The following is a 25,893-nucleotide window of genomic DNA, read 5'->3' as shown; positions in this document are numbered from 1 at the left end:
AAAATGGCACTGCTGGTTGATTGCATTAGGCCGCTGTTTCTCAACCTTGGCAACTCTTAAGATGTGTGGACTTCAACTCCCAGAATTCCCCAGCCAGCATTCAATTCTGGGAGTTGAAGTCCACACATCTTAAAGTTGCCAAGGTTGGGAAACACTGGACCAAAGACTTTTAACCTAACTGCACTCTAGCCCAAACCTGGTAGGAAAAGGCAATCGAGGTGGCACCCTGCAGAACAAATGAAAAGAGGATTAAGGTGACTCACCTTTCATTTTCCCTGGGCATTATCTCTGAATAATGATGAAAAAAACAACCACCACCCTTTAAACTAAACACAGACATCGCCCTAACTAGGTGTTCACAGCTTCTATTGCTATCTCAGAGGAAGAGAAAATTAGATTAAAGCTGCCCCACAGATTACTTTTCTAGTGCAATTGTCTTCCTCATTCACAAAATGGCAGGAGGGGCTAGAATCAAACCATGTTAGTTATCACATTAACCATTCCGTTTTGTTCACTGAAAAACCACACTGGGCTGGTTTCTCATCACATTAAATCATCATGCAGTTGTTTTGATCTAGGCTGCTGAACAAATCCAGCCGTGGGGGCCAATAGGCCATGGTTTGTGGCTTAATATAATGTGTGAACCCAGCTATTCTAGTTTATTGAACCAATGATGGCGATAACAAATGATGTTTTAGTGCAAAAGCTAATGTGGTCCGCAATACATTCCCATGATCCCTACTGTCTTTTGTAGACACTGTAGGAGAAGAACCATGTTAATCTATGGTAGCAAAAATATCAGAAGTCTGACAGCACCTTTTCCAACCAACCAATTGTATTAAAGGTTTATTTGGATTTTTGCAGCCTAGATACGGAAGCCTCCCTATGCTCAAGATTTTATTTATTTATACACCGCATTTATATAGCCGCCCATCTCACAAAGCGACTATATAAATGTGATGTATAAATGTGATTTATAATGCTGGTAGAATATAATCAGACATTCACAAGCTACACACACAGAAATAAAGAGAACTGAAGTTTATGTTTTCAGATGCAAGGATTGTTGAATCCAAATCTTTTTTCACTAGGCAAGCGTACCTAGAGATGCAGCCTTAAGCAACTTCTGCTGGGAGATACGGAGCTTAGTGGAACAATGAATCCCATTTCAAAACTTGCTTTTTCCAGCTATGGCTAGAAAACACCCAATTATCTGAAATAAATTATGCAGAATCTCCTTTTCTGGCCTTATGGCTGTAATAAAGTTATTTGATTTGATGCAGAATCTCCAGCAAATAGTATAGCTCAGAAGGCTTGAAGGATTTTGTACACCCCAGCATAGTTGCCCAAACCACTTCTATTGTGTATCTATGTTCAGTCCCTTCCAGGATGCAAGGATTCATTCCAGTTCTAAGCTACCGGACTGCACTCACAAAACTCCCAAGCCAGCAACATTCAGACTTTCAAAAAGTGATTTTGTGGGAAGCAGCCTCACGAAGAAGACGCAGAATGTGATACCCACGCCCTGCTTCTTCCAAGATTCCCTGAGCCAGAAAGAAGACATTCCCTGTGCCCTATTCAAGGGGCCGGCAATCTAGATCCAAAACTAGATGATCTACATGAGGGGCGTAAGATTTCACATGTTCAATGTGCAAGATTTGGGTTTTCCAGAGTTTCCTGTCCAGGTCCTGAAGCAAAAACTGGATCCGAGTCGCTGTGACTTCTGCCCAGCACTGCCACTCTTGTTTCGCTGAAGCAGTGAATGATTGCCCAGCATTCTGCAGAACATCATGGTCCTCCAGAACTACTTGATCTTCTTGGCCACGTGATGCTGCTTGGAGGAGACACTGCTTAGGGGACTGATTCTGCTCCAGTTGACGGGATGGCTCAAGTGTCCTTGCTGGAAAGGTTTCCACGTTTTGGTGGATATGAAGGACTCCTCCAACATCCTTTCTCAAAACCCGGCAAGCAACTGGCCAGCCTTCCTCTGACGTCGGGATCAGTCCCAGGTTTACTCTGTCGGCCACACCTGATAGTTCCACCTGCAGCCAAGGAGAGAGCAGAGGAAATATTTTCTCAAATCAAATCTTATCACGGATTTGTCTTCCTACTCAGCTTCTACTCAGACAGCAGCAACTCTTCAAGGTCTCAGGCAGACAAAGACCTTTTTCCAGGGTGTTTCCAAGATGCTTTTTATTGAGGACACCCAGGACTGAATTCTCTTTATGCAGAGCCTGGGTTTAGCTCCCACTAAGCAACAATGGCTAAGTTGCAATATTACTACCATACGCAACCCCTCTCCTGTTTCCGCGCTGCTCACAATTCAGTTTCAAAAGCCCTCTGCCAACGAACAGCTTAGAGTTCTGGCAAAGATTATATTTTTCTCTCCGGGCAGTGGCAGACAGGCTGTGTGAATCCACACACAAAGCCATGATTTGCTTCATCTTGGTTTACTAAATAAACTCAGTTAGGTTCGCCCAAACTGTTAAGCATAAATCTTGGTTTACCAGCCATTATGGCTAAATTCACAGAACCTGCTCAGCTTCAAAAGAGCAAATCTTTGATGGCATCACAAGTTAGCTGAACTCTGTCAAAGAGAAGAAAGGAATGAACTCTCCCATTTTGGCTCCAGCCCTACTCAGAACCAGCTTGTGACCACTGGCAGATCCCCTTGATGAAGATCTGGTATTTCACAGAAAAACAGGATCCTCATCCCTGCCTGAATGTCATGTGACTGAAGGTACAACACACACACACACACACACACACACAGAGTCACAAGTTCCAGGCCTTAATTTACAGAGGAGAGTATGCTCTGATATGCTTCCTTTGGGGAAATGCAGCCTTTGCCTACTAAAAGCAAAGTCTTTTTGGTGGTGGCTGTAGAGAAGTCTGTTTTGTTAATCCTGCTTGGTTTGGTTTCGTGGGCGATTTTGATGCCTTTCCTGCTCACCTTTCTATTATCCCCTTGGTGAATGTGGCACCGATCCTCAACACCGTTCAGTTGCAGGTTCCTCCGCAGAGCTTCCACGGCGTGGGGGTTCCACTCACAAGCGTGGACGAAGGCAGCACCGGCATGAATTAAGTAAGGCAGAGTGAAATAGCCAATCCCTGAAGAGGAGGGAGATAAGATTAGCTCAGTGCCCACGCAATTGTATTATTTATTATTTATTTTATGTATCATATTTATATAGCCGTCCATCTCACACAAGGTGACTCTGGGCAGCATACAACAACATTATCCTTGATAGATGGCCCTCTAAGCTTTGCTTATAAACCGTCTGATGCTTATAAGCATTCCTCCTCCTCTTCTCTATACCCCTGAAGCACTAACAGCTCTTAACAGCTGCCCTCGCAGAAACAGAATTGCTTGGAGCAGACATGCAATACCTCTGGCCTGCCCCCCACCCCACTCCCTCCCCGCCTTTGGCAGCCCCCAGAGCTCTGCAAGATGCTCCTCCACAAATCTGGCTAGAATGAAGTGGCGCACCATAGTTCGAGCATCAGAGGATCTATATATCACTTTTAAGCTTTTGGAGCAGCCTTCGGTCCTCGATTTAGCTAAAGTTTAAATTACATTTAGTGGATTTAAGGCTGGAAAATTGGGAGAAAGTGAAGAGAGAGGAAGCAGTCTATACACATACATGTATATAAAATTATTATTATTATTATTTACACAGAGCAAACCCACAATCTGCTTTGACCACACCTATTTACCTACTTTCTGCTTGCACTTAACACATGCCATCAATCCCACCAGCAGCCTTTGACCCAAGAAAGGCTGTGCCCATGTGCTAAAGTGATCTCAAGAGGAGAGAGGAGGACTGTCAAAGAATCAAGGACATTCAGTGACAGGAATCAAACCTTGGATTCAGCCATGATGTGGGATGTCTTGTTTGGGCTTTGCATGTTGTGTGAATCCACCAACAGTTGCTTCTTCCACAAACCCTAATTAAGCGAGCAGGGCTTAGCAAGTTGTATTTGAATCCAACCAAGGTCTTTAATTGGTCCAAACAGCCCCAGAGGCTCCTGCATTCAAAAGAATCCCTGAAATCTTATGAGATTCAGAAGCACTTTGTGCCCAGACTAGGATTTCAACAGGAGGCAGCAGCATTTCTGCTGTTATTAAGCACAATATTTACCAGCATAAAGATCCACCACTACTTCTCCCATGCATAACATAGAGGCTATCCGCAGCTTCTCAGTGATGTTTCCTGGAGACAGCATGCACCGGGTCACATCAAACCTGTATCTGTGGAGAAAATGCAGATGCAGAAGACTAAATATCCACCCTAAATTGCCCAAGAGATCTAGGTACTCTAACCATGTAGAGCTCATGGCTCATTTCTCTGCTTCAGATGAAAGGGTGCAAAGCAAAAATTGGAAGCGTAGATTAACCAAGCACATGTACATGTTTGCCTGTTTTTGGAAACATGCCTACTTATCACAGATCTTTCTATCCTCTCCAGCAACAGAATTCCCAAGGTGACCAACAAAATCAGGTAACTTCATCTCCAGAGTAAAACATGCACAAGGTGTGGGAAATGAAAACTATCTTACTAGGAAAAAACAGTCTGGTGCTTTTAACAGATGTCCAGTGACATCAGCAATTTGGGCAAACTGTATTGCGGAAGGTGGCAATCAACTAACAGCTCCTGATGTGACCAGCCTCGCCGCCTCCAGCCCTGTCCTTATGATCCAAAGATGCCATCCAAAGACAAGACAAGAATTCAGACCATTGCAGGTCATGATAAATCCTACAGTATTACGGTCCGGATTCTGGCAAGATCAGATTACCAATTCAATCCCATCTAAATGAAAGCAACACAAAAATAAGTGTATGATTTCATCAAGCTACGGGGAGGGGAATCTAGCTTGCTTTTTTTAATGCTAATGATCATCAGGCCCCCATAAACTATCGGAAGACAGACAACGGATTAATCTTTTTATTATGGATTGCCTGAATGCTCAAACTAAAAAGAGACAGTGAACGACGCATAATACATTTTTTGGGAAATGTCCATGCAAGCGTTTGAGAGTTTGGAACGTGACAATATCAATTTGCACCTAGCACGGCATGGAAGTCCTTTCCCAGACAGAGAAGAAACAGTTCTAGGGGAAATATGCAACCAAAAATGTGGAACAACACAGAAGTTAAGAATCTAATAAATCTTTGCTTCTGCAGTCATCACAATCTCCCTAAACTACTGTTGTGTCCTATTTTCTATTCTGTAAAACTCGGGCATGGGATTCACTTGCCCAGAACACACAATATGTACCTAAGAATCATAACACTGGAAGGGAACCTTTAGGACTATCAAGCCCAACTCTCTGCTACTCAGTGCAGAAATCCATCCCTGACTAATGATGATCAAGCCTCTGCTTTAAGATCTCCAGCTGGTTTCTAGCTGGCTTCCACAGTAGAAATCCTCTATCATGAAGATTTTGTCTCCCTAACTTTCAAGCAGAATTTGCTTTCCTATAATTTAAGACTATTATTCTGGGCCAGCACTAGTCAACATCACTAACTCTCTTGGTTTAAACTTGAATGCCAAGGATCTGTCATGTGATTCCACGATCAAAGTGTAAATGAAGGAAATAGGGATGAGAAGAGCCTCTCTCTCCCTTACCTGATTCCATTGTCCACCTGTTCAACCCAGCCATCCCGGCCCAGCAACAAGGTCACAGCAGGAGATCGAAACAAATCCGCCTGCACTCGCCCACGTTTGGCTAAACGCCGGGCCCCCAAAGCATCAGCAACCACCTGCCAAAGTTCTTGGCCTAGAACAGAGAGCAAATGATGTTATTTTTCCAGAACAGTGTGGTTCTGTTACAACCAGGAGTCTCTTGTAACATGTTAAAGGACATACAGCATGTATTACAGCAATGAATAAGCTTCCAAGAGAAACCATATCATCAGATGCATAAATGATAACCTAACCCTCAATTAGCTGTTCTTATGTTTCATAGTGGTCTCCCATTCAAGTACTAACTCTGTTTAGCTTTTGGGGGATCAGCCCAGATTGGCTTCCATCACATAGGTGGATATTATCTGTTTAATTGTTACACATGGTGCTAAGACAAATATATTCAGCTAAAATGCGGTTTGTTGAGTATTGGCTTAATGTGTGGTGGGAACCCAGCCTGCTGTGGCTTATTCAACAAGCGATGGTTAAACAAACCATAGCTTAGGGCAATGCATAAAGCCCAATCATTGTAATTCAGCCCAAGTATGTGAAATTATCACATCTTCTTCTTCTATTGCCCCATGACTCCATCTCTTCCCCCTCTTTCTATTATTATGTAAACCCATGCAGTAAAGATCCAGCATGCCTGGTCTTTGTGAAGCCCTGAGTACCAAGTTGCTGCTATGTAAACAACAAATATTAACCTTAGCGAGGAAAGGAAATTAACGTCTGTGGTGGGAGGAAAAAATGACTGCCTCTGGTCAGACCCAAATTAATAGAACTGCATTCTAGCTATTTTAAACGTGCACTTCCCTTCAGTTTCTTTGTGCAAAGACAGCTACCTTGGACAAGGAATAAAAGTCTGGTTTTGCTGAAGAGGCATCACCCACTGTAAAATTATATTTCCGATTTACCCAGTTCTCTCCACTGCATTGCTCTAAAGCAATCCTCACTTAGAAGAACAAGGTCCCTGTGCCTCTGCCAGGACCGTGGCAGATCTTTCTCTAATTCTTCTGACCAAGCAGCACCACGGATTAACATTAGATGTTGTAGCTCATTGTGTAGTTTCTGAATCGGCGAACGTACCATAACTGCTTTTGAAGGAATCGGATTCTAAGAAAGAAAAACAAATGGTTAGTTTCCTCTGTGATACACACAGCTTGCTTCAGTTCAAAATCCTTTCTAAACCTCTTAGCTATACATTGGATGTTGATGACAAAATGTTCAAAGGTATTGCAGAGTACTTTGAATGTGTTAATTAAAACCTCAGTGGTTCCCAAAGCCTTACCTTACACAAAGTCAGCCCTTCTGTGATACCAGAACAGTTAAGCCAATGGCAGCACACTGCCAGCCCAGACCCACGGCTACATCAAAGAAGATCAACCAGTGTTATCAAGGAAAGTAAAGCAACCAGAAAAACTGGAAGGAAACAGGAAAGTGCGGGGGAGAAAGATCAGAAGCAAACTGGACAATATTAACTTCCAGCTCCGGAGATCAGTTTAGTATTAGTCAAAGAACTTGACTCCTTCTCAAGAAGAGCTTGACTCACATGGATCCATGTCAGAGCACAGGCCTTTCCATGTGGGATGCTCTCCTTCAGCTGCTGCAGGTGCTGGGCTGTGAAGCTTTGACCCAGTATAGGCAATGCCGTGGTTCCATCGGGAAGTTTTTGCACTCGATAAAGGCAGTTCAAGATCCCTTCTTTCTTCAAGAGTTTCCTGTAATGCCAACAAGTTCATGAGGATGCCCACAGTCAGTCATTGCTATTACTACAGAGAAGGTCCAAAATAGAATGCAGGAAAGACTGTTTTTAGCCCTGGATGGCACCACATTAAGTCAGCCCCAAAGAGAAAGCATGTCTGGCTTCACCAACATGAAATCAAATGGCAAGCCTGAGAATTCATCAAGACTTACAAGAAATCTGTTTACGGAGCAGCTATAAAACAGGGAAGCTGGCATATTTTGGGAAGAATGGCAATTTATTGTGATTGGAGCAGAGAAAAGACAAGGATGATTACAGTGTTACATAGCAGGCAAATAGGATTCTATGTATAGTCTGTGCAAGTCTGCTTCTCCCTTTCTTCAAAAGCCCCTATCTGCCACAGGATCTGGCCACAAAGCTTCAGGATGCCACTTTCACTGCAACTGTTGTCCAATTGCTGCAATGCTATCTTTTTCACTTGCTATTCCCTGATCTGGGAGAAAACAGAGCTGCCCTCAGAAATGAATCCTAAGGAAATGAGGCTTTGGTCAATACCATTTTCCACGTCATGCCCTTCTTTATGTACCTGATTGATTAGTTGCCATCAAGTTGGTGATGACCCTTAGTGACCACATAAATAGATTTCCTCTGTAACTTGATGCACCTAGCACACTCTGTTGATTGCACTAATGGATGTTTGTAAATAAGCCTACACGAAGCTTGCTGGTGGTGGGTGGAAGACAGGAGGGACAGCTCCATTGGGTTTCTACGCAGGGTGAACTGGGGTTCAATTCTATACCCAGAGAGTGATGGAAACCACCTTGTCTCCCCCCCCCCCTTCACTCACCTGTTTCCCATTTGTGGCCTGTGGCAATCAGGGTGGTGTTTGACTGCAAGAGATGATCCTTGTCTGCCATGGTGCCTGCTCTGTGGAACATCAGCCCCCCCCCCCCCCGCCCAGGTGAGACTGGCCCTGTCCCCATCCTTCCGGAAGTCCCTCAAAACTTGGCTGGGTCAACAGGCTTGGGGGTCTCAAGGAAACGGTGATTTAATGAGGTGACTACCTTGTGTATAACAGATGTTACACACAACATAGTCACCTCATTAAATGCTCTCTCCTAGGCTTTTAATAATAAGAGTAATGTTTTAATTCTGGAATGTTTTTTAATATTGTTCATGTTATGGTTTTTTATTGCTGCCCAGAGTCCCGTTTTGTGAGATGGGGGAGGGAGGGAGGGAGGGAGGGAGGGAGGGAGGGAGGGAGGGATGATAGATAGATAGATAGATAGATAGATAGATAGATAGATAGATAGATAGATAGATAGATAGATAGATAGATAGATAGATAGATAGATAGATAGATAGATAGATAGATAGATACTGCATCGGGGGCCAGGCTGAGATGAACTGGGTTTTAAGGAGAGAAGACCTGCCTGCATGAAAACCCCTTGCATCCCAACACGCCCCTTCCCAGAAATTTCCCTTCACACCTGAAAAGCTGGGCGAACTGAGGCTCGGTAACGAGAGCTGCAGTACCGCCAGAGGACGAAGCACCCGCCTCCATCTTTGGGAATCGGGAGGGAGGAACAAGCAATCAGCGCGGAAGTGGAACTCGGGTTTGAGCGCTAGGGTTTCCGGGGGAGGGGGAAAAGGGTGGGACCCAATGAAAAGGAAGTCGGCGGCGGCGTGTTTCGGCGGCGGGCCGGAAGTCGGCGGCGTGAGTCGCGGCGGGGAAGCCGCGGTGGGCGAAGGAGAGGAAGATGGCGGGATTGTCGGTGCGGGACCCCGCTGTGGATCGGTCTCTGCGCTCCGTGTTCGGTGAGGTGCTGCGCCCACCCGCCACCCTCTCTCCCCGGGGCGGAGAGCCTCCTGCCGTCGCCGCCTTAGCGCGCCCGTGCCCAGCCGAGGGGGACTACAACCCCCATAACCGCCCCTCCCGCCAGCCAAGCTGTCTGGTTGAGTGGGATGGGGGATGAAATGAAACACTTCAAAATTGTTTGCTTTATCATTGCTTCTGCATGCTGTGTAGGTCTGGGCAATGTTGGTATTTCACTGTTTCTGATGTAAAGCAACTTAAATTTACTTTTAATTCTCAAAGCCTTTTCCATTTATATTAAGCAAAACCAGCTTCTGATCTGGGTCAGTTCTCTGCCTTGGTTGAGCATCTCCTTTGCCTTACACTAAACTTCCCTAATTGGTGCTCTTAGGTATGTTGGGACTACAATGCCCCAAATTCCCAGCCTTGAAGGGCTTCGCCTTGAGAAAACTCATTTTATCATTGCTTGTAGAGCCACTTCATATGGTACTGTTGTTTATGAGATGGAGAAACAGTCTTATCCAAGAATAGTAGTAATGTAGTAAGAAAGTCTGCTGTGTTACACTTTAACGGGTCAGCTTTAGCACTAAATAGCAAAGCCAATCTGGGGCTTCCAGCTGGATCAAAAAACTATAGAGTAGAAACAGCAGTTACGGAAAACAAAACTTACTAAATTAAGCACATTCTCAATGTAGAGAATGTCCAGCATCCTGAACATCTCAGTACTGTGTATATTTCTCTTTTGTGTCATTGCTGTAATTTTTTTAAAGCATTAAGCAAAGCTTATTCAACTAGTTTTAGCTTAGTTTGTGTCAAAAATGCATGTAATGTACTTCCTGCTTCCTTCAGCAGACAGAGATCTCTAGGATTTGTTTAGAGCAGGAAACTTCACTCTGCTCAGGTCTTCTGGAGTGAAGTAAGTACTTAAAGCCTCTGCAAGGCTTAAGTCATCCATTTTGCCCCTTAACCCCCACCATCGCTGAAAAGAGGGGGGAATGTTTTGGGAAGCACAAAACAGGTGCTGGATATGTTAAGTACTAATAATTGTCAGAACAAATTGAGAATTATGAGAAGAGCTTGGAACATAGTAAAACAAGGGACTGTTACAGAAATCTGACACGTGTGTGTATCATTTATTTTGAAGTTACAAGTCAATTGTTAGTTATCTTAACAGGTGATGCAGAATGAGTGGGAAGCAATATCTTTCCTTGATGGAATACCTCTGTAATCCTATGGATTGTCTGGGTAAACAAGTGCAGTGCACAGTCACTGCACTTGTTTTCATCCCCTTCTTAGCAGAGAACTTGCTTTAAACTGGCCTTTTCCAATCTGGTGCTTTCCAGACAATTGGGCTACAAATCACCAGCCTGCCCTGCCTCAGGAACCCCCCAGATTAGGGATAGCTGTTTTATACCCATCTTTATGTTTTGACTGGTTTTGAATACAAGTATGAAATATTCCAGGAGATTAAGTTCTGGGAAATAAAATGAGTGACTTAGCCCCAGGAAACTGACCTATAAGAAGTAATTATGAGTGGCAAAGGGTTAGGTCTGTGGGCTCATTCAGTTGTTTCTCATCTTGATGAGATTTTTTCATTGTTGCCATGTTCAGCAGTATTTTTCCATTTCTACCTAGGTTTCATAAGGCAGTGGCATAATTTAGCAAAAGTGACAAATGTCACTTTAACTGGCTGTACTAGGCCCGGGGTTGATGTATTATTGTTTGCCTAGGGCCCCTGTTTTGTTTGATTTTTGTTGTCTATAAGATTATTTCTGGGCTGTCCATTTGGTTTGATTTTTTATCTTTTTTTAATGATTTTTCTAGTTTTGTACACTTCCCAGGGTCCATTGGAGTTGGGCGGCTAATAAATCCAAATAAAGAAATAAGTAAACAGCAACATTAACTACAACAAATGACTAATGCAATATGCTTGCTGGCTGTATTAGCTGGAAATAATAGGAATTGTATCTGTGGAAGGCACCGGGTTGGAAAGACTGCCTTCATCTGTTCTTGAAAAGATGCCTGCCTAATTGCAGATATGCCCACAGATATTGATGACCTGCTCCTCTCTTTCTCCTGTAGTGGGGAATATCCCTTACGAAGCCACAGAGGAGCAGCTAAAAGACATCTTCTCAGAGGTTGGACCTGTTGTCAGTTTCCGGTGAGGAGCATGTCTGTTAGAATTCCCTGAAACATGGTTCTTAGGCCTGGAGGATTTAGAAATTGTGGGGAGGAGAAGGGGCAGAAGATGAGGGCTCTAGGTTGAATAATAGAGTGCATGTGTTGGACCACAGTTTCCATTCTTGATGTCTTGGTTAAAATAATTTAACCAGAGGCAATAAGAAAGGCTTCTGTCTCAGAATCTAGATCATCCTTCCCCAACCTGGTGTCCTTCAAATATATCAGATGGATCAGACTGGAGCTTCCAATAGAGAATGGCTACTCTGGAGAACCACTGCAATTCATCTGGAGGGATATAGCATACCCTATTCTGGCTTAGACATACAGTCCAACACGTATAAAGTAATTTCCTTTGTGAGATGGGATCACCCATTAGTTTTAATTCTGATGTTCTCATTACCAGCACCTTCCTTCTCTCTCTTTTGGAAACATTCTACCTGGTTATTTTCCCAGGTATAACTGTCTTGGTTTTCTCTGCTCTGCCAACCAGATTGGTATATGACAGAGAGACGGGCAAACCAAAAGGCTATGGCTTTTGTGAGTATCAAGACCAAGAGACAGCACTCAGTGCCATGCGGAATCTCAATGGGCGTGAATTTAGTGGAAGAGCACTGCGTGTGGACAATGCAGCCAGTGAGAAGAACAAGGAGGAACTCAAGAGTGAGTCTGAAAGCCCATCAGAAGATTGGGGGGGGGTGTGTGCAGGTGAAGCCGTGGCTGTGATTCTGTGCTGTTTACAGCATGCCTGATCAATGATCCTTGGCCCTAAGGTTTTTCTTTATTTCTCTGCTAGGCCTGGGCACTGGTGCTCCCATCATAGAGTCGCCCTACGGAGACCCCGTGAACCCCGAAGATGCTCCTGAGTCCATCAGCAGAGCAGTGGCCAGCCTCCCTCCTGAGCAGATGTTTGAACTGATGAAGCAGATGAAGGTTGGAGGGCAGGCAATCAGGGGGTCATGGAGGGGGGATGGATTTCCCAGCTGCTTGATTGTCTTGTTAGTTGCAGAAGAGGGAGGGTCCTCTCCTTTACAGTTGGCATGGAAACCAAGCTGACCTTTGGCTGCGAGTCAGAAATCTCATGTCTCTTCTTCTGCCCATCCATTTGATGGAAGCATCTTCATCTCTTTTTACAAGGGAAAAGGGACATACCCTTTGATTAGCGGAAGATGAGAAGTTGGGTTGGAGAATTCCCTCTCTTCTGAAGGAGAGTAGTTGGCTGGGAGTGCAGGGCAGCATATTGGATGCAGAAGAAAAGCATGTGGGAATTGGAAAAAGGAATGAGTCCCTCAGGGGGAGACAGAAATAGACTTTTTCATCTGAGCAGATCCTCGCAGAACTAAACACTGTTTTATGCCAGATCAGGCTATTTCTCAAACCCATTAATACCAGTCAGTTCCCAGGCTTCTAGGTAAAAAGTCTGCCTCTTCACCTTTGTATCTGATTGATCTTTTTTCATTAGCAATCACTTGAGACTTTCTAAAGCATCTTTCCCCAACCTGGTGCCCTTGAAATGTGGAGGACTGGGAAGGAGTAGCAGGAGGGGGGAAGAGATCAGATTGGGGAAGGTTGTTTTAAAATTGGAATTTTAACACCTTCTGGATGCTGAGCACATGTCCTGTCTGTCACAAAGTGATGGTTCCGTCCCCCTTAGGGAATACAGTGTGCAAGAAATGAGGTGCTGGAAATATAAATAGAAATATTTATTCAGCTCTCCAAAGAGATGACTTTTCAATATTTGCCTGTGGCTACAAGAGACAGAAATAGCTTTTTCACCCAACCTGAGAATGGATTTGTTTTCTCCTGTCTGAGCTGTCAAAGCTTGAGCTGTGGAGAAACGCTCCAGAAGTTGAGAGATGACAGGTCAGTTGTTATTTGTGTCCCAGATTCTCCCCTTTTCTGTTCTTCCAGCTGTGTGTCCAGAACAGTCCTCAGGAGGCGCGGAGTATGCTCTTGCAGAACCCTCAACTTGCCTACGCCTTGCTGCAGGCCCAAGTGGTGATGCGTATTGTTGACCCGGAGATCGCACTGGTATGTTTGTAACCTTTCCAGCCTTGGGGTAAGAGGCAGAGCCGTGTGCTTTTGTATCTTGAATATCCTTCTGCTACCCTGACAAACACTCACCTTGTTTTTCTCTTTTCTGTCATTCAGAAAATTCTTCATCGCCAAACCAGCGTCCCATCTCTGATTCCTGGAAATGCACAGCCAGGGCCAGGGCAAGGTCCTGGTCCTGGGCCAGGAGCTGGTCCCGGGCCAGGACCTGGGCCAGGACCTGGTCCAAATGCTCAGATGAACCAGCCAAATGTCCCTTCTTCTCAGCCACAACCAATTGTAAGCAGCTGTTGTTTGAGTTGAATCTTTTCCTTCAGTCTGTGTTCCATATCTCTTTTCGGTTTGATAGAGCATTTATTGGTTTGGGGTATATTGTGATTTGCAGATATTCATAGGACACGTCTCTTCCTGCTTGTTGTTGTTGTTGCTAAAGCATAATAATAAAATGGTACAATAATAATCACCCAACAAAGGTTGTAAGTACAAACATATTAGCCCATTATTGGTAAGTAAATTAAAATAGATGGGAAAGTGATAGAATCAATCAGCACATCCATAACATAATCAGTAAACCAGCTAGATGCCTTACAAATCTGTTTGGGTTGCAATTCCTAAATTCATTTTTAAGATGCTTCAAGGCTTTCTCTGGTTTTGCTGCAAAAAGCTGAAGCTTCCAGAGTAACCTACTGGAAACTGTAAGAAATCCCAGGGAATGGATAAAGTCTCTGCTGAGGAAGGCTGATTATTATTATTTTATTTTAATTTGTTTGATCTTTTCTTTTGGGAAACACTAAGGTGAGTTTGTGCCCCAAACTAGTCATTTCTCAAGTGTGTTATTAGACGAAACTTAGGCCAAATTCTACCAAGACAATTATTCTGTATGGTTGGTATCATATCAGACAGCAAGGGTTCATATGATACCCTATGCAAAAATATTTCATAAATACTGCAACTAGCACGTCACAGAAGAAGCCACACTGGAATTATTTCCCTGACCAAGGATTTTGTTAAATTTTTGACCAGTGCGGTGGTCAGTCTCACATCTGGAGCACCCAGGTTCGAGTTAGCCAACTGTTTAAAACCGAAATGTCATTGTTCTGTTCTCTCTCTTTCCTCTGCACAGGGGGGCCTGCACGTCAATGGAGCTGCTCCCATGATGCAGCCCCCCATGCAAGGAGGAGTACCTGCTCCAGGCCAGATGCCAGCTTCGGTGCCTGGACCTGGGCCAGGGCCCATGGCTCCAGGAGGTGAGTTTGTCGGTATGTTGATCTTTCCAGCCTATTTCCTAGCTCTGGGGGCTGTAAATATTGACTTTCATATGCAGAATCATGGATGCTGGAGCAAAGACATCTGGGGAACGTAAAATGAGGAGGAGAAACTTGGCCAAACTTAGTTTAGTCCTACATAGTTGGGAGTGAGCTCTTGAATTCATAATTAGCCTGCTTAAATTTGCATTGAATTGCACTATTAAGTATTTAAAGCTGCAATCCTGTATGCAGTTAACTGGGAGAAACCCCACCGAATTCTACTGGGTGTTCATCTAGGTAAATGTTCATAGTTTAAACTAGATAATTTAGATTAGACTATAAATAAGATGGATAATTTATATGAAAAGGAATGGATTTATAAGTTGTTCATCTAAGTAAGTTTTCATAGTTTAGATAATTTAGATTAGACTATAAGTAAGATGGATAATTTATATGCAATTTATTTTTTATATCACTTTATAAATAAAGTTTCAGTGAAAACTGCTGGTTAATTTGTTTCACTCCCAAATTACAAATAAACGTAAAAAAAAAAGCCAAAATTCCCAAGCAATAGCAGCCAGTGGGCAGCCATTGATTTAACCCCTTGTCTTGAGTCAAAGCAAATCAAGGTGAATCTCAGCATTAAACACTAGGTTCACCTTATGTTCAGCCTTGATTTCTTTAATCATGGCTTACTCTCTAGCCAGATTCACCCTAAGTTGGCGACATTTCCATTTTAATCATGATGATATGGAAATCAGATCTGTATATATTCTCTCTGTGTTGGCTGCTTTAAGCAGTTCCTTTTTTATAAACATCATCGTACATCTCTTCCTTCAACTTGAAACATGTTCTGAAAATTCCAATTTAGAAAATTAACTCAGCCAGTGTCTTTGATAGCTAGCAGCAGGTAGAGGCTTAATCTGGGCCAGGAGTGGCCCCGGCAATATGTTTTCTTTCTAGCCCTCCACCCCATCTCTTGCATGATCCCCTGCCTGCTGATCCTGAGGGGTGATTTGTCACCCCAATGTGTCGGAAGGACACCAAATTGGGGAAGGCTGTATTCATGCAATAGCGTTTGCGCTGCTTTGGAAAGGAATTATTTGGCAGAGAGTTTGCCTCGCAAGCTTTTCCGTTTTCATCAATTCATCTACCTGATAGCTTCGGTGAATGTTCTCCCACAGGTAGCATGCCCGGGAGCGGCCCGATGCTCTTGGAACGCGGACAAGGTAAATGCATCATTCCCCCTCGGTTAGAGGGGGTAGCACAGGTCTCTAGGTGGCTAACATTTTATAAGCTTGAGCAGGGACAGATTTGGGTCGAGGGAGTCTCTATATCAGGGGGTGCCCTACAAACAGGGTGCAAGATATTTGCAGCCCCATAATCCTTTTTCTGCAGCCCTGAAGCTCCCCCGGGTCCATAGTTAGCAGACCATAGTTTCCTGCTATTGTGAGGTGGAAAGTGCATTAAAACAGCAGTGTAAACCCAGAAATAGTGACTTTGGGTGACTATAAATAGTGACTGGTGACTTTGGGCCAGTCCCTCTCTCCCAACCCAACTCACCTCACAGGGTTGTTGTTGTGGGGAAAATAGGAGGAGGAAGGAGTATTAGATATGTTTGCCGCCCTGAGTTATTTATAAAAATAATAAAGGCGGGATTAAAAAAGAAAAAAGAAAAAAATGGACTTGATAGCGTTTAAAAAAAAAAACAAGCAAAACAAATCCACCGTGGGAAAACCCGAATCCCCCAGCCCACCCATTTGCATGATGCGACTCCATCCACTTTGCATCACCCCCCGGCCTCCTAGAAATGTATTGTGTGGCTCCCGGCTGTCAAACAATTGCCCACCCCAACGTTCTCCTTTCCCGACTAACTTGCGGGCGATCGAGTAGCTCTCCCAGGTTTTCTGTAACTCTGTCCCTCCGTTTCTCTTTGCGCTTAGTGGACAATGAGAGCGATGCTTTCCCCAGTAATGCTCCACCAGGTACTTGCATGCCCTGCAGAAAACGGGGACCACCACCCTTGGTTGAACTCCTTCAGGGCCCCCTCGGGTAGTGCTTGAACCAAGTTGCGCCTGCTTTCTTTCGTTCCGCCAGCAGAGGGTGCTGCTTCCCACTCTTTGAGAGGCTTTTTTGCTTTCTTCCTTTCCTTTTGTAATGACTTTGCACAAGGCGATGGGGCTTGCTTTGTTCTGGTGATGGAGGCCAAGGAGGTGTATGTCTGGAAACGTCCCTGCATGTTTTTCCACTGGTTGCACTGAAACGTAACACTAGTTCTGCCGCCGCCACCACCCCTTTCCCAAAGTCCTTAAGAACTGCCTTGCTGGGTTAGGCAAAATCTCATTTTAGCCCCAAGCTCTGATCACAGGCTGCCAAATGTCCGTCCAGGAAGCTTGCTGACATGATGTAGATGTCTATCAGAAGGCCTTTTTTTATTTATTTTTTAAATCTATTTAATTCCTTAATTTTCTTTCCAGTCCCATCCCTGGGACGAATTGCAGTATTCTCCTGAATTCATCTGGTTCACCTTAATGACTGGGTAGAAAAGAGAAGCCTTCAGCCACCTCTTTCTTTGCTCAGAAGTGCTGTCTGTGGGAAGTGGAGCTTACTCTTAAGAAACCACGCAAACAGTTTCAGCCACGCAGAGCTGAGTGGGTGTTTGCAGTAGAGTCTCTTGCATCTGCTTCTCCTGCAATGCTTCATTATGTTTCGAGGATACAATTGTTTTGCGATTTCCCTAAAATTAAAACTCAAAATTGGAAGTATTCTGTTCTTCTAGAAACAGGGTCACCTGGGTTCAAATTCCCCCTTTGCCTGGCCATGAAACTTGCTGAGTGGCTTTTGGCTTTCCGTACAAGTTTACTTGGTCATTCTGTCCCTAGATTTGGCTCTATTTTCCCCAGTCATTGGTTGGGTTTATGCATTACATGATGGAATAACCTGGTTTGTTTAGCTTTGGGTTAGTGAGCTCTAAATTGAACTAGCCTTGAGGTTAATAAGTCATTGTTTATGGCTCAGTGCTTAAACAGCAAACCTGAATGAAACAATGTCTTACTATGATGTGTGAAAGCAGCTGTTATCAGCGTTGAATTTTCCACCTATATTACTCCAGGTCAGCTTACAAATCATTAAAAACATTGACAATAAGCACATTGAAATGCACTTTCATTGCAAAATGGCACTGGAGCCAGAAATAAAATATCCATCAGAGATCAAAAGCCATCAAGGACACAGGCACCTGACACTATGCGAAGGAGCTTCATTTCATGCCTTTAAAGCAGAGTTTCTGAACCTTGGGAAATTTAAGATGCGTGGACTTCAACTCCCAGAATTCCCTAGCCAGCTGGGAGTTGAAGTCCACGCATCTTAAAGTTCCCAAGGTTGAGAAACCCTGCTCTAAAGACTGGGAGTCATTGGACTAGGGGAGACCTTAGCCTCTGACAGGTTGGCATGTGAGTGGGCTGTTGCTGAGATCCCACCCTTCTAGACCTTTAAGGGCTTTAGAGGTCAAACCATAATTTTGAATTGTGCTGGAGATGGAACTGGTCATTCCTGCTGGCCTTAAAGTACTGGCAAGCTGTGAACTTCCCCCTTCATAAAAGAAGAGGATCCATTAGAAACTTTTCAGCATTTCTCACAGGCAGTTTTCCACCCCTCCCTGCTACCCTAGTTCCTTAGACTCTACCTGGCAATAGCCTAATTTCGCATATTTGACTATTGCGTAAGAGGGCTGCCTTCAAAGGCTCGCTTCTCTCCAGAGATGTGCGAGAGGACGTGTTTTAGCCAGGCGTGTGCATGCGTGTGGCGAGTGCCTCTCCTGTTGATGTGACAGCTCTTTCTCCCTCTCTTCCTGCTACTCGGCCAGGGAACTTGCAGCTCTCTCCCGTGGGACCTGCCAGGCCTGCCTCTATTGAGCGCGTTCAAGGTACCAGTAGTCACCATTGGCCTCCCCTTGCTTGTTGCACCCTGCAAAAGATGGGCAAGACTAATGCGCACAGATGCGCATCACCTGTTAGTTAGAGGCGCCAATGAGGCCGCAGGCGCAGCTTTAGACCTGGAATGAAAAAGAAGTGGGAGAGTGGCATCTGTAGCTCTAGCTGTGGGGCAGGAGAAGGTCTCCACCTGGTGCTAGCTAAAAGAGGTATTGTTTCTGATGAATATTTGGGGCTGGGGTATCATCATGAAGCCAGAATCTTTTGAAACCCATCCTCAGTATTCTTAATATAGTTCATGCCTCTTTCTTTCTTATCCAGCCATGCTTTCTCCTTCTCTCCCCTTTGCAGTTAGTTTCCCCATCCCTATTACCATTTAGACCAGTGTTTCTCAAACTTGGCCACTTTAAGATGTGTGAACTTCAACTTCCAGGATTCCCCAGCCAGCATGGGGAAGTCCACACATCTTAAAGTGGCCAAGTTTGAGAAACACTGATTTAAACTATAAACTCTTTGGGGACATGTGTATCTTCACCTTTTATCTATTACATTATACTTTGCCAATACCTTAACTATATTATAGAAATAATGTGATGCTGGAGTACAGAACATGGACTTGAAAACCTTTTTGGATGAACAGAATTTTTTTGTAAAAGGTCAAGCGAAGAAAGTGTGCACACGTGTATGTGCCATTTAAAATGCTTAGCAGCAGAAGCTTGATCCATTTTCATGTGCCACATGAATAGATATTAATAAGTGCCAGGGGGAACTAACTAAAATCTTTACACATACGCTGTTCAGAACAGATGCGATTGGCAAGTGGTATCAAAACAGAAGCTGTACCTTCTGTGTGTGTGGTGTGTACTTGTCTTTTCTTGAGTCTGTTCGTCCCTGATAAGGCAGAATATGTGTCATATGGGGAAGGAGCCCTGGAACCGCTGTAGTCTGCATGGAAGCAGCTTATACCTCTCTAGGGCTTCACTCTGGCGTAGGCTACTTCTTATGTAAAGTGGGTACATGAAGGAGAAGCACGTCAGTTGAAGGAATGCTGAACCATTGGACTATAGATGGTTTCTCTTCCTGACTCTCAAAGCCCTCTTTTTGCTTCCTTGACAGTGCCTATGCCAGACCCACGGGCCCCTATGCACCGGGGGCCAATGCCAGCCAGTGGGCCACCGCCCCGAGGCCTTCTGGGAGATGCCCCCAATGACCCACGGGGAGGCACCTTGCTCTCAGTCACTGGAGACGTGGAGCCCAGGTAGGCAGGTGGGAATACAGACTTTATTTAGGACTATATCTTCATAGGGACCAGAAAGCAGGCTGGGTTTATCTATGGCAGAAATGTGTTGTGAGCAAAGCTGTCTTTTTTCCATCCGCCTTCTCCTCTTTGAACGTAGAGATCAAATGGCAGCTTCATTCCAATTCTTTATATCCCTCCTGGAGCCTTGTCCTCCTGCTGACAGCAGTCGCTTCTCCAGACCGCACCACCAGACTTCCAAACCGGTCCTCGCACTGACTGTGCTTGCACATAACACTAAGCCCAGATTGTGTTCTAATGTGGTTCGTTGAACAAGCCAGGACCAGGCTTGGGTTACCCATCGTATAAAGCCCCCTTATTGATGAGGTGAGAGAGCTTCTCTGTGGCTTTAACCTGGCACCTGATGTCTCCTTTCTTCCCTCCTCACCTTTTCTGCAGAGGTTACCTTGGGCCACCCCATCAGGGACCACCGATGCACCACATGCCTGGCCATGACAGCCGTGGGCTGCCCCCCCATGAAATGAGAGGCGGACCAATGGGAGAGCCGCGACCCTTGATGGGAGAGCCACGAGGGCCATTGATGGATGGCCGAGGTAAAGGGTGGCCGGCAGCGGGAAGAGCGGTGAGGGGTCAGTGCAGAAGGTTCCAGCCCCAGCACATTCAGAGAGACATCAGGCCATGGATGATGCAGGAGAGACCCAAGAACTTAAGATTCCTGATGACGTAGGAATAATTTTCGGAGCCTGTGGCCTTACAGATGTTGCAGAATTGTAATTCCCAAGCTGCGTGGTCTGTAGTAACAGATGCTAGGAGTTGTTGCTTAGCAACCTGTAGCCCACGGATTCCACTACACTCTTCTAGCAGATGCAAAAATTACGAGCAGTTCATATAGCTGAACTGTACAGTAGTAAACTGAAACAGCCTCAAAAAGGAAGTATTGGATTTTCAGAACAAAATTCAAACATGGGGTTAGAATTATATCCCTTACTCCAGATAGGACAAGCTACAAGCATTTTCAAACTCCAGCTTAGCTGCCCTGGGGTGGGTTCCTTGCTGACCTTGGTGGGGGGCTCCTAGCTTTGCCTCTTTACCTATACAGTAGACCCTTTGTAAGAATTGCCTGCCTTCCTTTATGTAGGTGGAAGAGATCCAAGGGGCATGGAGCCCAGAGTGATGGATGGCCGGGGCATGGAGCCCAGAGTGATGGATGGCAGGGGCATGGAGCCCCGAGGGCTGGAGCCCAGAGTGATGGATGCGAGGGGCATGGAGCCCAGGGGAATGGAGCCCAGAGGAATGGAGCCCAGAGGAATGGATGCGAGGGGCATGGAGCCCAGGGGAATGGAGCCCAGAGTCCTGGATGCGAGAGGCATAGAACCTCGTGGGATGGAACCCCCCAGGGGCATGGAACCCAGGGGCATGGAACCCAGAGGCATGGAACCCCCTAGAGGCATGGAGCCTAGGGGCATGGAGCCTCCCAGGGGCATGGAGCCTAGGGGCCCTGGAATGGAGCCTAGGGGTCCTGGTCCGAACCCCAGGGGTCCAATGACTGGTGCAATTCAAGGTCCAGGGCCTCTGAATATGGGAGCAGCTGGCCCACAAGGTCCTCGACAGGTAGGTGGAGATTGCACCTGAGACAAACGCTTGATGCTTGGAGAGCCTCTGCCCGGCCACCCCCACCCATCATGCCAAGCTATTGATGAAGCAGTCTTTTTAAAGCAGACGGGAACCTTCTCACCCATAGGATGAAAGCAGCTTTCATCCCTCCCAGCTGGGCCCCTCCCATTTTTCCTGCCCAAAGTGCAGAGAGAGGAGAAATGGCACATCTCTTATCTGCAGTAAGCCAAGCAGGCTTGTTTTTTTCCCCTCTCCTCCAGTATGAGAAGAGGGAGGGAGGAATTCCATTCTTTTTCCTGTCAGACTTTAAACAAAGGAAGGATGGCCAAATGGTAATAGGAGGCAGGGCTTTATGGGTCTGTATGCGGCCCCCAGGTTGCCCTGTTCTGAAATGACAAGCTGTTTAAAAGTTTGGCTGCTTCTTAGCCAAAAGCCCTCCGCAGCGCCGAAATTGGAATGCAGCTGCCCTAGAGATTGTTTCAGCCGTGCGCTGAAATTGACCAAGCCCTTAAAGTGCTGGTTGTAAAAATAACGCCAGTGATTACAGGCTGGCTTCGTACATTTTTTGCCTGATAATCTACAAAGCTCTTTGTTGTCATTAAAGGAATCATTTTTCCCCCAAGATGTAGACTAGAAAATCCATCAGTTGATAGAAAGGGCAAGGGCAAAAGCTTTGTTTCAGATCTGTGGTCTGAAATTATAATTTGCTGGGGCAGGAGGCCAGGTCTTCCCATTATTCTCATGTCAATAGTTTTGCACACACACCCATTCTCCCTTTTTCCCCCCTCCCTGTTTCTTGTTCAGAGGTAATTACTCTTTTCTCAGACTGTCAATTCCATTCTGGCTTGGCAGGGCAATAAATCTGAGTACCTTCTGCCCTCAGGTTCCTAATATGCCAGGAACGGCAATGCAGTCTGGAGCCATGGCAGGGGGAGGGGTGCAGACTGCCGCCCAACCTGGAGGTTTCAGTCCTGGACAAAACCAAGTCACACCCCAGGATCATGAAAAGGTGAGGAAAAAAATCCTAAAAAACCAGGCCTTGGGTTGCTTTTGATAAAGATTACCACATGTCTTTTCTTTGGTTCCCTTTGGTGGCCTTCAGTCCTTTTGAAGTGGGTGAACTGAGGAAAGTACAGTAGAATTCTCACTTCTAGCCTTCTAAAGACCCCGCCTTACATTGTTTTTAACTGGGTTTTAGACCAGAAGTACTTTGTTCTGGTCCCCTGAGATTGGATGATGTTTTCTGCACATGGTTTTTATTGCTTCTTTTCAGTAGTTTTTACTGTTTGTTGCTGGGCTGTTAGCCACCCCCTGGGCAGGAGCAAAGAAAGGGTTTGAATTTGTAAACCACAAACTATGAAGAATCCTTTCTCCTCTCCTCTAACTCTCGCTTAGAGTTCACGGGGCTCCTGATAGATTTGATGTCCATTTCAAATCCAGTTCTTCACGTGCTTTGGAAATGCCGATTAACCCGAGCTATGATTCATTTTCTCTTCTTTTTTTGAAACTGGCCATTAACAACACATCAAGTATTAATGGGGCATGTTGTGTATTTTCTTGTGTATTGACCTGGCCTGGAGTAGACAGAGGCAGTCAGCTAGATTTATGGAAGAAAATCTCCACAGTCCCGAGTGGCAATCATAAGCCTACACCAGAAAAGCATGATCCGTCAAGACCCCCTCTGCCCCATCTTGTGCCTCATTCCTTCTCTTCTCCATTTCCCCACAGGCAGCCCTCATTATGCAAGTTCTCCAGCTGACGGCAGACCAGATAGCCATGCTGCCTCCAGAACAAAGACAGAGCATCCTCATTCTGAAAGAGCAGATACAGAAATCCACTGGCGCCCCGTGATCCACATTCTTTGGGTAAAGATGGGATTGAAGCAGGGGAGGAACAGCAGCAAAACTGCACTGGTTTCTGTAAAGCAGCACAGAATCTTCAGCGATCAAGTGAATTCTGTTCACAAGCACTATTCAAGCTTGAGAAACTCTTCCTTCCTATTCTAGCTCTGGTTTTGTTTTTAGCTTCCGTACCTGCATTTTAGCATACCCGGGAGCAACTCTTTTATAATAAAGGGTGAAATACTAGAGAATATTTTTAGCCCACCCTATGTTGAAATTACACTACATAAGCCTTGCATCCTGTTTCTCATTCCACTCCTAGTTATTTTGGTGACATATCAGTGGCCTGTGTCTTTGGGAAAAACATTGTGGCTACACACTGTTCTCATGTACATTTCAGATTTCTATTTCTCATGTACATTTCTGTAAATGATCACAAAGTGACGCTGTTGCACAATATGCTCTACAATAGCTATGGACATCCAATAGTGTTAATAAAACGGAAAACCACTCTACGGGCCTGGTCTGTTTCAAACACTTTCTGGGAAGAAAATGAAATCTCCCCCTCTCTCCCTCCTTCTCCTTCTTCTCCCTCTCCCTCTCTCTCTCTCTCTATATATATATATATAATCATTCTACCTCATTGCATATTTAAGTCACTGCTTTTTGGTGTCAGGTTGAAATTTCCTCTTTATTTTCTGCAGGGGAGAAGATGACGGCGTTACCTCTTTTCTTAACGCTGTCCTTTTTATTCTTACAGGCTTAGAAAACCGTTAATGAAATTCAGCCCCTCGCTGGAAATGACACTGAAGGCAGCTCATAGACCCTCTCCTTGTCTGACGCAAAACGGGGGGTTTCTTGTTCCCACCCCCACATGTTTTCATTCTTGTCTCTCAAATAAAACGTCGTTCTGCAATTGAGTGAACACACTTGGCTGTGCGTTATGCTGGGCCTCCCTTATTTCAATGGTATTTTTAAAGTACATCCAGTTCTCTATAAGCAACATATAAGAAATCGGATTCAGGTTGCTGGGTTGCTTAGGAAAAAGAATGTAATTGAAAATACATGATGGAAGAGAGCTGCTAAAACGTAGCTGTGTTAAACGTAGCTGGAGAGTTCTGTGGAATGGTTTCAGTTACCCTGATTTACTGAAGAAATTAGAATTGACTATTCATACAAACCAGCAGCAGTTGAACCACCAGTAAGCAAATCAGATTATAGTTTGTCTTACTGGAAGGGAGAACATTTCAGACAAACCTTCCCCTGATGCTATGCACCTTTCAGAGCCTGCTCAGAATACATTACAACCCCTTGACATTAATATTCACTTAGCATTGGAATAATTCGTTATCAGATTGCTGTTGACACTCCTGTTACGTTGCACCCTTGTAATTTCCCACCACAAGAGTAATCAATTCAGAGCACTCCTCCTGGCAAGCTGATTGCCTGAAGATTGTCTGCAAATACAATCTTTGCGGCTACTACTGTTCAGCCTTGCAAAAATAAGGGCAACACCTGGGAAGTGTTAACTCTCTAGCTGGGTAGAAGATTGAGTTGATTATAGACCTGAATATGTGACATCAGCATGGATTTTAAAACATAGTGGTCAAAATAGAGGGGGGTGTCTTGGCCAGATGAAGCAAGAATCAAATGTTGGGGTTTTTTTTAATATATATGTAAAACTTTATTAGAATTTTTAAAAGAAAGATAAAAACTTAGGAGAACTAATAATTAGAAGAAAGAAGAAAAAGGAAGGAAATAACAAAGTTAAAAGTGCAGAAAAATTATAAAGAAATGACTTTCCATTTTCTTTTATAAGTTATAAATGTAAATTAACTTCACTCTGGTTACAGCACCTCTTCTGTTTTTTTCTATAATCTATTTAATCATCAAAACTACAACATAAATGTATTTTTTCTGTTTCATGCAAAAAGTGAAAAAAAGGAATTTCCAATCAGTATTAGACAATATCCTATCTCTAATTAAAGCTGTCAACTTAGCCATTTCAACAAGTTCTGTTATCTTCACCAACCATTCCTCTTGTAGGTATTGCCAAATCTTTCCTTCTTTGTGCATACAATAATTTCACTGCAGTTATCATATATAAAACAGTGTTCCGTGGCTCTTTTCTGTTTATCCATCAGTCAAAATAAAAGCCTCTGGTTTCAGTTGTATATTAATCTTTAAAATCTTCTGTATTATTATATGTAACTGAGTCCAAAATTTTCTAGTTTTTTTTCACATCCACCAAGCATGATAAAATGTCCCTTGTTGATTACATTTTCAGTATAAATTTGAGGTACCTTTATACTGTCCATTCTAGACAGTTTTTTCCAGTGAGTACCAATGATACATCATTTTATAAAAATTATCTTTAAGACTAGAACATAATGTAAATTTCAGTCATTTCAACCACATATTCTCCCACTGTTTCATTTGTATATTACAACCAAAGGTTTTAGCCCATTTTATCATACATTCTTACATTTGTTCTGTTTCAAAATGCATTATACATTTTAGCAATAACATGTTCATCATTTGTACACAATTCAGTCTTACAATGTTC

At 44.3% G+C, this 25,893-nt stretch overlaps 2 protein-coding genes across 7 annotated transcripts; one reads left to right on the top strand and one right to left on the bottom strand.

Annotated features, from left to right (window-relative positions):
- Positions 1 to 112: 112 nt before the first annotated feature.
- TYW2 (tRNA wybutosine-synthesizing protein 2) lies at positions 113 to 8,982 on the bottom strand. Its single transcript, XM_007430123.4, has 7 exons — positions 8,880 to 8,982; positions 7,237 to 7,405; positions 6,602 to 6,800; positions 5,631 to 5,781; positions 4,143 to 4,252; positions 2,954 to 3,111; positions 113 to 2,042 (listed from the first exon to the last, which is right to left on the bottom strand). The coding sequence occupies exons 1-7, from the start codon at positions 8,951 to 8,953 to the stop codon at positions 1,575 to 1,577; spliced, it is 1,329 nt and encodes a 442-aa protein (XP_007430185.1). The 5' UTR covers positions 8,954 to 8,982; the 3' UTR covers positions 113 to 1,574.
- Positions 8,983 to 9,070: 88 nt separating this feature from the next.
- Positions 9,071 to 24,256, top strand: CSTF2 (cleavage stimulation factor subunit 2). Of its 6 annotated transcripts, XM_088151572.1 has the most exons (16): positions 9,071 to 9,207; positions 11,288 to 11,366; positions 11,877 to 12,046; positions 12,180 to 12,316; positions 13,295 to 13,414; positions 13,535 to 13,599; positions 13,642 to 13,714; positions 14,559 to 14,694; positions 15,867 to 15,911; positions 18,548 to 18,607; positions 19,731 to 19,872; positions 20,311 to 20,465; positions 21,011 to 21,483; positions 22,370 to 22,495; positions 23,215 to 23,351; positions 24,088 to 24,256. In XM_088151572.1, the coding sequence occupies exons 1-15, from the start codon at positions 9,150 to 9,152 to the stop codon at positions 23,335 to 23,337; spliced, it is 1,962 nt and encodes a 653-aa protein (XP_088007698.1). In that variant the 5' UTR covers positions 9,071 to 9,149; the 3' UTR covers positions 23,338 to 23,351; positions 24,088 to 24,256. The 6 variants fall into 6 exon arrangements, with proteins under 6 accessions (XP_088007698.1, XP_007430182.1, XP_015743893.1 ...); XM_007430120.4 differs by having other exon boundaries at positions 13,535 to 13,714; positions 14,559 to 14,682; XM_015888407.3 differs by having other exon boundaries at positions 13,535 to 13,714.
- Positions 24,257 to 25,893: the final 1,637 nt, after the last annotated feature.

The sequence above is a fragment of the Python bivittatus genome, unplaced genomic scaffold, assembly GCF_059951505.1.
Source record: "Python bivittatus isolate LINGU-HERP-01145 unplaced genomic scaffold, Pbiv_v1 ctg000670_np1212, whole genome shotgun sequence".
In the NCBI taxonomy this organism is placed as follows: Eukaryota; Metazoa; Chordata; class Lepidosauria; order Squamata; family Pythonidae; genus Python; species Python bivittatus.
This window is presented reverse-complemented; position numbering and strand designations above follow the sequence as displayed.